The sequence below is a fragment of the Wyeomyia smithii genome, chromosome 2 (genome assembly GCF_029784165.1).
Source record: "Wyeomyia smithii strain HCP4-BCI-WySm-NY-G18 chromosome 2, ASM2978416v1, whole genome shotgun sequence".
In the NCBI taxonomy this organism is placed as follows: Eukaryota; Metazoa; Arthropoda; class Insecta; order Diptera; family Culicidae; genus Wyeomyia; species Wyeomyia smithii.
Genome location: NC_073695.1, coordinates 13,543,195 through 13,557,759, shown reverse-complemented (window position 1 = coordinate 13,557,759; position 14,565 = coordinate 13,543,195). Strand labels below are relative to the sequence as shown.

At 39.3% G+C, this 14,565-nt stretch overlaps 1 protein-coding gene across 1 annotated transcript; it reads left to right on the top strand.

Moving 5' to 3' along the window:
* The first annotated feature begins 6,509 nt into the window (after positions 1 to 6,509).
* Positions 6,510 to 14,320, top strand: LOC129725708 (uncharacterized). The gene is made up of 2 exons (XM_055681800.1): positions 6,510 to 8,032; positions 13,913 to 14,320. The coding sequence occupies exons 1-2, from the start codon at positions 7,076 to 7,078 to the stop codon at positions 14,003 to 14,005; spliced, it is 1,050 nt and encodes a 349-aa protein (XP_055537775.1). The 5' UTR covers positions 6,510 to 7,075; the 3' UTR covers positions 14,006 to 14,320.
* The last annotated feature ends 245 nt before the right edge of the window (positions 14,321 to 14,565 follow it).

Sequence of the window (14,565 nt, the reverse complement as noted above, 5' to 3'; positions counted from 1 at the left end):
AAAATTGTCCTCTTTGATGCGTGTACTGTCAAAGTGAAGGAATGATTATTTGAGAACTTTATAAAACTTTATGAAATATAGAATTTATGACAAAAGACTTCGATTTTAATGCAGAAGTGGTGAAAACTCAAAGTGAAATAAACTTAACTAAAATTGAAACAACATTGGCTAGAACAAAGATGTTCACTTATTATGATATTCTTGTGTAAAGCAAAGTAAAAAAAAGCCTTGGTGCTTCATTCCGATTCGGAACTCGACCTTTTACACAGGCTTCGCCAACTGTTTAGTGTACAGGACAATTGCGGGGCTAGCGCCACGATCCTACTGACACTAACAGTCTCTCCCTAGCCGAGACTCGAAACTACGACAACTGGCTTCCTAACAAACAATTTTGTTGATTTACAGCTCAGTAAGCTATTATTCAGTGGATTTCGGCTGAACTATAGCCTAACAAGCCGTTATCCAACAACAATGTTTGTTGGGTTGTTAGACTAGCATCGTACCTCGGGACCAGCTGGGAGCAGAGTTGCCATTTTCACAGATTTTTCTGTAAAATCACAGATTTTTTCCATTTTTCATATCACAGAATCTGTGATCACAGATGACAGATATTTTTGGAAAATCACAGATTTTCACAGATTTTTCCCATAAATGTTGAAAATAACAAATTACCTACATTCTACAGGTTAAACTCATTAATTCGAAGGTACGATTTTCCGGAAGCTCGAAAAATCATCCGTAGAAAATACTTCGACTATCCGGAATCATTCCTTTCGCAAATTTCGAATTCGTTTACAATTCCGACATTTGCCTTTTTATCGATTCCATCTAGGAATGCTAGTTTTTCGCGCTATTATGCTGCTTAGTTATCTCAATGAAGTGTGCAAAGAGGTGAACTGATTGAATCACCTCATTATGATTTAATTAACGATATTTTGACGTTTCCCGAACAGAAGAGCATAGCTGAAAAATTACAAAAGTCTATCAACAAAAGATACAAGTAACATATTTTGATACGATTTTGTATTTTCCAGTATGCTTTTGATAACTGAATAGAATCTGAATGAGTTATAACAACAAATTCTGAAATGAAGGTGTTCTGAAACAAGTCTAGCGGATTTTTCGTTTCTATCAAAACTTGCTGTTTCCAACAACAAATGTTATTATGGTGTTCTATATGCTATCATATTTTGTTAGAAAGCTGATACGTAGGTAACAAATTTTGATATGGGTTTGATACTAGTAGAATCATTATTGTTATAATTTCTGTTATTTTAACACCTCACGGGATCAAATTTAAAACACAACCTGAGATGTTTTACTCGTAACAAACTTACAGTTTCTGTTACACTTTTGTTTTGACTTTCTGATCGGGTTACCGTATCCAACGTATGGATGACTTTCTACTGACTAAATCATGACCACTTTCTCTGATGCGCAACTTATCTGGTCTCAATACCAACCTGAAAAACACTTAGTTGAGGAACAAGTTGACTGTTCCAATGCAATTTTAAAAGCTAAATAGTTAATTCAATCGAGTGGAGGAAAATTTAATGTTTATATAAAGCATTTCAATCAATCTCGTTTCTTTTTTTTAAACAATTAATCATACTCCAGATATGATCACTGATTTTTTTTCGCTGGTAACAGATTTCCACAGATTTTTTTCGTCAAAACAGAGATTTCAAAACGGCAACTCTGGCTGGGAGTTATCCAGTGTATCATTCGGAAATCTAAAACGAAATAAAAAAGTTCAACTTTACACTGGTTTTTTATTATTTTGGATTTTTTTTATCAGTTTTCGAAAAGTCATTTCTTCAAAACTTATTAAGAACAGTATGTGAGAAGAGCTTGCGATAAATACAGTTTTTACTTTAGAATAGTTTTTAGACTCAGGATGAGTTCAGACGTTAATAGATAAGTTAAAGTCAAATATAGACAAAGTTTTCCACTACACTCTACGATATTTTTCTTCAAATGTACAACAATCAACGTTCAGAAACTTTTCAAAAGAGAACTATGTTGTAAAATAGCTTTCCGGATCCAGTTGAGCTGGAGCATTTTAATCTAACATAATTTTGAAATAGAAAGTAAATCGAATTAAAATTAAAATTTATTTTTTGTTAATGATACCAAGATTGTTCAAAGTCAAAGTCAGAAGACCACACCGCCTACTCCAAAACTATGCTTTTATTTTCCATAAACCATTACTATTCTAGACTCGTAATGAGAAATTTGTATGTTTTGGACATTATGAAACCAAATAACTGAATTTATATCACGAATGTTACCAAACAATAATATAACTGTTATAAACTGTATGCAATGTTTACATTTGATAAAATAACAGAAACGGTTCGATATTCTGTGTATACACAGAAAAATGGTACTATTCATTTTTGGGTAAGTAAAAATTCTTTGCTTGTTCTCTATCCTTTTTTGACGTTTATAATATTTTCAGAAGCAAGATAATTTCAAAAACAAGTGATAATTGAACCAATAAATGGCAACGTGTGTTTTATTAACAAGAAACTAATAAACTTGCTGCTGGGGTGAACATAATCAAAATATTTCTTTTTAATTTTTTTTATTATTGACTATTGACTGGGGATACCATCCGTCCTGATTTAGCAGGACATGTCCTGATATTGAGATCCATTTGGAGCGTCCTGAATTATTCTTCATATTTTAGCATTTGTCCTGATTTTCCTGGATGATGCCGGATATTCAAAAAGGAAGCAAACCCGGACGAACACATACGATTCGCATAGATTCTCTAGTATTCCTCACATTGGATTCGTGAGCGTCCTTGAAAAGGATTTCTGAAAAAAGAATCCCCAGGAATGCCCCGTATACGGCTCTAGGATTCTTGAATAAGAATCGTGAGTGGGAATCCTCCGGATCGTGTTTGCGATTCCTCTTACGATTCCGTCACCGTGTTAATCGGTATCCTAGGGATTCTTACTCAGGATTCCCTGCGTGTTAGTAAGGGAACTGTTCAGTACTGTCATCTTGACTCCGGGAAGAAATGAACTTATTGCGAATTTTTCTCTGGTTAAATCTTGAATTTTCCTCTGGTTAAATATTGACGAGAGAATTTGTCTACTCGTTGAAACCGTTAAACGTTTTTTGACAATTGTTATGTTTATTTCAAACAGTTTACTAGTGTTTTATTTTTAAAGGTATCTACTAACGCCTAAAAAATCAAAGTTGCAAAATTGAATCGTTCGAGAAATACGTTAAATGTGAGTCTTTTGGCGTATTTTGAAGTGCAAATCTCAAATTACGAGTTTTATTTATTGATACTTCAAAAATAAAAATAGCTTAGATCAAACTTTTGCTGGAAAAAAGTTTCCTGATTTTTAACTCCGACGAAATGGTAACCCTACTATTGACTCTCGACAGATTCTAAATGAAAAAAGGAAAAACGAAACGAAATTTAGACAAAATGCAACCGACAATAAAAGCAAGTAAAACAACTTCAAGCTAAGCACATCTCATCGAAGTAGTTCAAAGATTCGAAAGAAAAGGAGACTGTCAATGAAAACTGAACAATGCTTGTAGAAAGAGAGAGAAGAATAAATAACTTTTCACCCGAAAGCTAGCAAATTTCACGTTGCTATAGATGGCTGGGTTGAACAAGTGAATCTATCTTTATTTCATAAGCTTACAGGAGGATAAGGAAATGGATCGAGCTTCGTTCGTTAGTACAGTTGAGTGGAAACAGATGACGATAACGAAAATGTACCATCCAGTGATTTTTTTTTGTGTGCTTCTACTCTTGTGGTGCACAACTTGTTTTACTTAACTCGGCTGTGATTCTTTCTGCTTTATATTTGTTCCCCTCAACTGTGGTCGGTTCCACATTTCATTAAATCTAGGAAACTGTTGCACATGCTGGCTAGAAAGTCAGGGGGAACATGCAGGCACTGATACAATGTACTCGAGTATTCTGACGATCAAAAACAAAAAAATACCAGTATCCACTAAAACGGGGCAACGAACGTCGGAAGTAAACGAAGTGAAGGTTCATTTTTTCTAGTGCTTTGGCATAGAATAGTAGAGCACAAGAACGTGCTTTTTTAGGGCTTAACGAGAGTATAATTACTTTATCGGTGCTTTCTGTGCCCTTCGCCTTTGGCACATACATTCAGTGCTTTCGTAGGAATTAAAAAGTCGTCCACCGAGGCCAGGCTGTGCTGGCTTTTCTATACTAGAGCGGGATTTTTGGCGCTACGAATGTGATAAACAATATTGTTGGGGCATCATCAGAACTAAAAATTCCAGTAGAATAATATATTGCAAATTAAAAGCTCATTTCTGCGGGGGTAGAGCTGGGGAGGCAAATGCAAGCTGCATTCAACGTAAGCATCATCTTCTTCAAATTGGTTGTTTGTGAAAGCTGGGTAATTTTAGTAAGCTAGCACGACAACTGCAAGCGACTCTCACAAAGGATTCGTTAGTCTTATGCAGAGTAGTTTGTAAGGGATCAAAGCTTTAATTTAAACGAAATGCCAGTAACAAATGTTGCATTAGGCAGGTGAAAAGGTCGTTTTTCTGCAGCGTTGGCATTGCGTTTGGCAAACAAAGGAAGTCGCAGAATGGTGCAGCTACAGTCACAATAAAGTTCGCTTTTATTAATTACTTAGAAGTTTGCTTATACTGAACCGGAACTGCCCGATGTGGTTGTTTATTAGAAAAACAAAATCTTTTGATTAGGACTTACAAATTCTCGTGTAAATAGTAAATTTTAGCTAAATAATTAGCTGCTAATAGATTAGACATGTAATTTTGAAGGTAAATTAAGCTCTTTCTCGGTTTCATGTACAAATAATATGCAAGTTGGGTTCATATTTGATTTTCTCATCCAAGTGCATTTTTTTCTTTTGTTGATAACGTTATTTCAATTATTAAAAACTCCACCATACAGTTATAAAAAATAATAGTCGCAAAATCCTGTTCGATGTCTGATCGGAATAAAATCTTGAAGTCTGAAGGTATATTTACCTCTTCTATTTTTTACTGTTGAATATTAGTTCATTATGAAAATTTGCAAAGGGTGCTTTTTTACGACCCTTTTTTTAAGTTGGCAGCAGTGGTATGTAAGGGCGTCTAACAAGGGGATGGAAGCCCTATCTAAACTCTACACATATCGGGGCTCTATTTAAAAATAAAGCCCCGATGCAGACGCCCAGCAAAAGTTCCATATACTTATCACTTTTGTCGGGAAGACTCTTCATTCATTCAACATCCCCTTGGCTGTCTGTCAAAGTCAAAAGTGTATCACCTTTAATATAGGGGTGGTTTTTTTTATCGATAAAAAAGTGAAATATTCATAAGCTCAGCAACCTTCGCTTGGGAAGTGTCGCATTTATTTACAGCTGCTACCGTCATTAAATTTTCTTATAATTTCAGATCTAAAGTATTATTCAATATTGGAAATAACAGGATTTGCAGTTCTGCAGGATACCGTGACCAGAGTTTTTGAGGAGTTTGAATATTTCAAGTAATCCTGAACAATTCAAGTTTCACAGCTCTTCAGAATACCCTGTTCAAAGTTCTCCAGGGGTTTGATGATTACAAGAGATTAGGAACAACTCAAGTTAAACAAGCTATATAGAAATCATGAATTTTGTAACTTTATAACAGCTAAGTATTAGACTTAATTCATTTATTTATAATCTATTTCCCTATTTTGTTGCCCTGCCATAGTGTGCATTACACACAATGGAAGTGGATGAGAAAAATTTGAACGATCCTGTTCCCGCCACTCCAAAACCTCCTGACCCTCTATTCTCTGTTGCCTCAATTCCCCCGCGCGTTAAACTTTATCCAGACGGATCGACTGGTTCATTCATTATTTATTTCCGACCTAAAATAGGGCCTAAATCAAAGCCCTTAAACATTTGTCAGATATCCAAGGACTTAGAGTCTCATTTCAGGTCCATCACTGAAATTTCTAAGGTCAGGCCCAACAAGTTGAGAGTTGTGGCTACGGACCTTATTCAAGCTATCAAAATTGCTACATCAGAATTTTTTACCAGGGAATATCATGTTCATGTTCCCGCACGAGATGTAGAAATTGACGGTGTTGTAACCGATTCCAGCTTATCGAGTGAATGTCTTTTAAAAGACGGACTTGGGTATTTCAAAAACTCTTCAATTCCATCGGTTAAAATTCTCGATTGTCAACAATTGAGATCCGTATCCTTTGTAGAAGGAAAGAAAATATATTCCCCTTCAGATTCATTCCGTGTCACTTTTGCCGGATCTGCTTTACCATCTCACATCTCCATTCACAATGTCCTCGTTCCTATTCGCCTATATATTCCACGAGTCATGAACTGCATCAATTGCAAACAGCTAGGCCATACTTCTGCCTACTGTTGCAATAAAAGCCGACGCGGCAAATGTGGGGGGAATCATCTTGATGAATCTTGCAATCAAGAGAATAATAATTGTTTTTATTGTGGTGAAAATCAACATGAACTAACTAAATGTTCATTATACATTCATCATAAAAATAAAATGAAACGGTCTCTTAAAGACCACTCTAAACGTAATTATTCTTATCTCCTCAAAAAATCCGAAGCAAGTACTCTCATTTCTTCAAATATTTATGATTTATTGTCCTCTAATGAGACAGACTGTGACATTCCTCTTGCTGGTCCTTCTTTTTCTAATCCTGGTGGGTCTAGAAAAAGAAAAAATCTTTTTCCTTCGAAACTTCCCAACAAAGGTCCTTAAATAACACTTAATAAAAAAGTTAATATTCCCAAATTCAATCATGATGTTGAAAATTTGAATCAAACTCCTCCTAAAATTTTAAACCTAAATTCAACACAAGAATTCCCACCACTATCACCCAAAAACTGTAATAACTCATTCACACCTTCAGTTAATCAAACAAAATCAGGAATTCTGAAATTTTCTACTGTAATAAATTGGATCCTTGAATCATTAAACATACCGAACCCTCTTAAAAAAATTATTCTTTCACTACTCCCTGTTTTCAAAACATTTTTAAAGCAGCTTACCTTTCAATGGCCCCTCATTTCAACATTAATATCCTTCGATGACTAACTTATCGTCCGAAACTAATGATTTTATACATGTTTTACAATGGAATTGCAGGAGTATCATACCAAAACTAGATTCGTTTAAAGCTATGATTAATAATTTGAAATGTGATGTGTTTTCTATTTGTGAAACATGGCTCACTTCAGATATCAATCTCAATTTCTATAATCACAATATCATACGATTAGACCGAGATGCTCCTTATGGAGGTGTACTTTCAGGGATAAAAAAATGTTATTCTTTTTATAAAATTAACTTACCTTCGATTCAAGGCATCGAGTCTGTAGCTTGTCAAATTAAAATACATGACAAAGATCTCTGCATTGCTTCTGTATATATCCCTCCTAAAGCACTAATCGGACAACGAATGCTCTCTGACATTTTTGAACTTCTACCCTCACCGCGTTTAATATTGCGAGATTTTAACTCACATGGTGTAGCTTGGGGTTCATCTTACAACGATAATCGCTCCACCTTGATATATAATCTTTGTGACAATTTCAATATGACTGTTTTAAACAATGGAGACATGACACGTGTTACGAAACCACCGACTCGTCCAAGCGCATTAGATTTATCATTATGTTCAACGTCATTGCGATTAGATTGCACCTGGAAGGTTGTTTGCGATCCTCATGGTAGTGATCATTTACCAATTTTATTTTCAATTAACAAAGGGCCAAAAATTACTCCATCAGTTGACATTCCGTATGACCTTACATTAAATATTAATTGGAAAATTTATAAAACAAAAATTACAGAAGCTCTAGAGGCAGTACAACACCTTCCGCTACTTCAAAAATATGATTTATTTGCGGGTTTAATTTTGAATTCCGCAATACTAGCCCAAAAGAAACAATATCTTGGCGTTTCAACTAAAAGACGAACTCCTACTCCTTGGTGGGACAAAGAGTGCTCAAAAATTTACATTAAAAAATCTAGGGTGTATAAGGTTTTTCGGTCATTCTGTGCCGAACACGCATCAGTACTGGACGTGTTTGGTGATCGGTCCGATAGAGTATAAAACAAAAGACGTGTGAACAAGTGTTGGCATTGTTTGCCTGGTCAAGTGAAATAAATCCGGGTTCAAGGTCGTGCCTTTGTGCAACTGTTTCGCATCGTGACTGCCAGCTGGTGCGTAAGCCGATTTGGCTGCTGGCTGGATTGTGCTACAGCAGTGGACGAGACACAAACGAGGAAAAAGAAGAAGCCATCAGTGTCAGCGAGTTGTATCGCTGTGTGGAGTGATCTCACACCTGGCTCGCTGCTGGTGGCTGTTTGGTGCTGCTGTATTGGTGCTGCTGGCTGTAACGGCTGCTACTTCGAACGATCGGACAACCAACCTTACTGGAAGGGAGAAATAAAAAGGTACGTGTTCTTGTCAGCGCTAGTGCGCTAGACTCAGCGCGATGGATGTAGATCCCTCGCCTCCCGCACCACCATCCCCGAACCCCTCTGACCCTGACCCTTCTGTTACCCCCTCCCCTGTTCATTCTTCAGTCCCCCCTCGCCCCAGGCTTTACCCAGACGGAGCCCAGGGCAGCTATACTGTTTATTTTCGGCCAAAGGCAGGACCGAAATCGAAAAAGTTGAACCTCTTGCAGATTTCTAAAGACCTGACGAAGGAGTACAAGGGCGTGACCGAAATTTCCAAGGTCCGGCCTAACAAGCTCCGTGTCGTGGTCGGTAACCTGAAGGAGGCCAACGATATAGCTTGCTCTGAGCTCTTCACACGCGAGTATCGCGTTTACATACCCGCACGAGACGTGGAGATCGACGGTGTCATAACCGATTCGAGTCTGTCCGTCGAGTGTATACTGCAAAGTGCCAAAGGGTGCTTTAAGAACAAAACGTGTCCCGAAGTAAAGGTGCTCGACTGCAAGCAATTGCGGTCAGCATCGATCATCGGTGGCAAAACAGTATACACTCCGTCAGACTCGTTTCAAGTTACGTTCGCCGGGTCTGCACTACCAAGCCACGTCTCGATCCACCGGGTTCGTCTCCCTGTGAGGCCCTACGTGCCCCGCGCCATGAACTGCCTGAATTGCAAGCAGTTAGGCCATACAGCCGCCTACTGCTGCAATAAGGCACGTTGTGGCAAGTGTGGGGAGTCTCATGCGGAAGATTCTTGCAGTGTTAACGCTGAAAAGTGTATTCACTGCGGAGAAAATCTGCATGAGCTCTCGACATGTGCGGTGTACATGCAGCGCAGGGATAAAATAAAACGGTCTCTCAAAGAGCGTTCAAAGCGTTCCTACGCTGACATGCTGAAGAAGACCGTTACCACTTCTCCCGTTACTTCGAACCCCTTCGATCTGTTGTCCTCTGATGAAACCGATTCTGACGATTCACCAGCGGGAGCATCTTACGCCAATCCTGGGGAGTCTAGAAAGAGGAAAAAAATTTCCTCTCCTAAACTTCCCAGAAAAGGTCCTAAGATTTCTCAAAGTGAAATGAAAGTTACAAACAAACCAAACAGTGCTGCGGAAAAACCGAAGCAAACTCCTCCTGGGCTGGCAAATTTAAAGTCCCAGAAGGAGCTCCCAGCACTGCCAGGAACATCTAAAACCCCAGTTGCTCCTTTTACACTCCCAGTTGATGAAACAAACTCTGGATTAGTGAAATTTTCTGACATTGTGGACTGGATTTTTGAAACTTTCAATGTACCCGATCCAATTAAAATTTTTCTTACAGCATTCCTCCCAACAGTTAGATCATTTTTGAAGCAGTTGACTGCCCAATGGCCTCTCCTTGCAGCGATTGTATCCTTCGATGCCTAATTCATCTCCCAATCTGAAGGATTCTATCTCTGTCTTACAGTGGAATTGTAGAAGTATTTTACCAAAAATTGATTCGTTTAAAGTTTTGATAAATAAAAACAAATGCGATGCATTTTCCCTTTGTGAAACTTGGCTCACTTCAAATATTGATCTCAACTTCCATGATTTTAATATTATTCGCCTTGATCGAGACACCCCATATGGAGGAGTACTTTTAGGGATTAAAAAGTGCTATTCTTTCTATCGTATTAACCTCCCCTCGATTCCAGGCATCGAAGTTGTCGCATGTCAAATGACAATACAAGGTAAAGAGCTTTGTATTGCCTCAATATATATTCCCCCCAGAGCACAGGTTGGGCAACGGCTGCTCTTTGATTTAATAGAACTTCTTCCCTCGCCACGTTTGATTTTGGGAGACTTCAACTCTCATGGCGTGGCTTGGGGTTCCCCATACAATGATAACCGCTCCTCTTTAATCTATAACCTTTGCGATGACTTCGACATGACTATTTTAAACAACGGTGAAATGACACGTATCCCGAAACCTCCAGCGCGCCCAAGCGCTTTGGATCTATCCTTATGTTCGACGTCGCTACGGTTGGATTGCACATGGAAGGTAATCCTCGATCCTCACGGTAGCGACCATCTGCCTATTCTTATTTCAATTAATAACGGTTCAACTCGCATGCGACCAATTGACATTCCGTATGACCTCACACGAAATGTCGATTGGAAGTTATACGAGGAAATGATTTCAAAAGCGGTCGAGTCGATTCAACATCATTCACCACTTGAAGAATACAACCTCCTCGCGGGCTTGATTCTCGACGCCGCGTTGCAAGCCCAAACGAAGAAATATCCCGGCGTAACGATCAAAGAACGGCCTCCCACTCCGTGGTGGGACCAAGAGTGCTCCGATGTCTACACGCAAAGATCCGACGCGTTTAAGGCCTACCAGACGGGAGGTATACCTGGCGACTATTTACGGTATTCGGAGCTTGATACCAAGCTTAAAAGCTTGGCTAAAGCAAAGAAACGTGGATATTGGCGTCGGTTCGTGAACGAGACGTCGAGGGAGACATCGATGAGCACTCTTTGGAACACAGCCCGAAGAATGCGGAATCGCGTAACGGTCAACGAAAGCGAGGAGTCTTCAAGTAGGTGGATATTTGATTTTGCCAGGAAAGTATGTCCGGACTCTGTTCCTGAGCAAAATATTGTTCGTGATGCGTCTCCGGGCCACGACGCGATAGAATCACCTTTTACGATGGCAGAATTTTCAGTTGCCCTCCTGTCCTGTAACAATAACGCGCTTGGGTTAGATAGAATCAAATTCAACTTGTTGAAGAATCTACCCGGCAATGCGAAGAGGCGCTTGTTGAACTTGTTCAATAAGTTCCTGGAGCAAAACATTGTACCGCAGGATTGGAGGCAAGTGAAGGTGATCGCCATCCAAAAACCAGGGAAACCAGCTTCTAATCACAACTCTTATAGGCCGATTGCAATGCTATCCTGTATCCGGAAATTGATGGAAAAAATGATACTCCGTCGTTTAGACCACTGGGTCGAATCAAATGGTCTACTATCAGAAACTCAATTTGGCTTCCGCCGTGCCAAAGGGACGAATGATTGTCTTGCGTTGCTTTCAACAGATATTCAGCTGGCGTATGCTCGTAAAGAACAAATGGCGTCTGCGTTCTTGGACATTAAGGGGGCTTTTGATTCCTATTGACATTCTTTCGGGTAAACTTCACCGACAAGGATTTTCTCCAATTTTGAACAATTTTTTGCACAATTTGTTGTCCGAAAAGCACATGCATTTTACGCATGGCGATTTGGCAACTTTTCGCATTAGCTACATGGGTCTTCCCCAGGGCTCATGTTTAAGCCCCCTTCTTTACAACTTTTATGTAAATGACATCGACGAATGTCTGGCAAATTCATGCACGATAAGACAACTTGCAGACGACAGTGTAATCTCTGTTACAGGAGCCAAAGCTGCCGATTTGCAAGAACCATTGCAAGATACCTTGGACAATTTGTCTGCTTGGGCTTTACAGCTAGGTATCGAATTCTCTCCGGAGAAGACTGAGATAGTAGTTTTTTCTAGGAAGCATGAACCTGCTCAGCTTCAAACACAATTAATGGGTAAAACGATTTCTCAGGTTTTGGTACACAAATATCTTGGTGTCTGGTTCGACTCTAAAGGCACCTGGGGTTGTCACGTGAGGTATCTGATGAAAAAATGTCAACAAAGAGTGAATTTTCTTCGTACAATAACCGGACAATGGTGGGGAGCCCATCCAGGAAACCTTATAAGGCTTTACCAAACAACGATATTGTCTGTTATTGAATACGGGTGTTTCTGCTTCCGCTCCGCAGCAAACACACATTTGATCAAACTGGAGCGAATACAATATCGTTGTTTGCGTATCGCCTTAGGTTGCATGCAGTCGACCCATACGATGAGTTTGGAGGTTTTAGCTGGAGTACTACCATTGAAAAACCGCTTCTGGAGCCTGTCTTCTCGTATTCTAATCAAATGTGAGGTCTTGAACCGTCCCGTGATTGAAAATTTTGAAAGGTTAATCGAACTTCATTCTCAAACCCGTTTTATGACATTGTATTTCAATCACATGTCCCAAAATATTAACCCTTCTTCGAATATTCCAAATCGTGTCGACTTATCAAATACTTCTGATTCTACTGTGTTTTTCGATACATCCATGATAGAAGAAACTCGTGGAATCCCGGATCATTTACGCGTGCAGCAGATCCCTAAAATTTTTTCCAATAAATATCGAAACATCAACTGCGACAATATGTACTACACTGACGGATCACTTCTTGATGGGTCCACTGGCTTCGGTATCTTCAATAACAATTTAACCGTCTCCCATAAGCTCGATAATCCTGCTTCTGTTTACGTCGCAGAATTAGCTGCAATTCAGTACACCCTAGGGATTATCGAAAAAATGCCCACGGACCATTATTTCATCTTTACGGACAGTCTCAGTTCCATTGAGGCTCTCCGATCGATGAAAGATGTTAAGCACTCTCCGTATTTCCTGGGGAAAATACGGGAACATCTGAGTGCTTTATCCGAAAAATCTACTCAGATTACCTTAGCGTGGGTCCCTTCTCACTGCTCGATACCGGGTAATGAGAAAGCGGACTCTTTGGCTAAGGTGGGCGCAACAAACGGTGATATTTATGAAAGACCAATTGCCTTTAATGAATTTTTCGCACTTGTACGTCAGAATACGATCATCAGTTGGCAAAATGCTTGGACCAGAGGGGAATTGGGAAGGTGGTTACATTCCATAATCCCCAAAGTATCGACGAACCCGTGGTTCAAGGGGTTGGATGTAGGTCGGGATTTCATTTGCGTGATGTCCCGGCTTATGTCCAATCACTATAGATTTGACGCGCATCTCCGTCGTGTTGGGCTCGGGGAAAGTGGTATCTGTGCCTGTGGTGAAGGTTATCACGACATAGAGCATGTGGTTTGGTCATGCCCTGTACACCGTGACGCCAGGTCTAAATTAATAGCTTCCCTGCAGGCCGAGGGTAGACAGCCGGCTGTTCCTGTTCGTGATGTCTTGGCGAGCCGTGACCTATCCTACATGTCCCTTATATACGTTTTCCTGAAATCCATCCACGCCCCAGTCTAGTCCCGTTCCCCTCCGTCTACACCCAACAAAACGACAAGAACACGTTTGAACCTTAAGCACAAAACCAGCAACCAGACCCCGCACAATAGAACCAGGACCCAAGGACTACGAGCCTCTGTCCCAACTCACGACATCGTGGCTCAGCAGAACGAATCCATACATGCCATTCGACGATTATCAGACGACCATTGAACAACAAAACACTGATTGGAAATCCCATGCTAGTTTTAAGTTAGACTTAATTTCAGCTCGTAGTCGGCAGCGAGGATAAAAAATTTGCTTTAGTTTTTAAGTCATCAGATATAATTGGCGCCGTTAAACATTAAATTGTATTTGTGCCGTGTCAAATAAATGTTATGTGAAGAAAAAAAAAAAAAGGTTTTTCGGAAAAAAGAAAAAAATCGAAGACTTTGTACGATATACAAAGCTAGAATCCATGTTCAAAAACTTGATCAAAGCCAAAAAACGTAGTTATTGGCGACGTTTTGTTAATGAGCTTTCTAGAGAAACATCCATGAGTACTCTTTGGAACACTGCTAGGAGAATGAGAAGTCGAGTTGTGGCTAATGAAAATGAAGCATATTCAAATCAATGGATATTAAATTTCGCAATAAAAGTTTGTCCAGACACTGTTTCTGCTCAAAAAATTACTCGTGATGTTTTTTCTGAACAATCAGTAATGGAACTACCATTTTCAATTACCGAACTATCTACTGCCCTTCTTACTTGCAATAATAATGCCCCTGGTCTAGATAAAATTAAATTTCATTTACTGAAAAATTTACCTGACAATGCTAAAAACTGTTGTTAGATTTATACAACAATTTTTTTGAATTAAACATCATTCCACATGACTGGGAACAAGTAAAGGTAATTGCTATCCAAAAACCTGGGAAACCTGATTCTAATCATGATTCATATCGTCCGATTGCGATGCTTTCCTGTATTCGTAAATTATTCGAAAAAATGATTTTATATCGTTTACACCATTGGGTCGAAAGTAATAATTTATTATCACATACCCAGTCTGG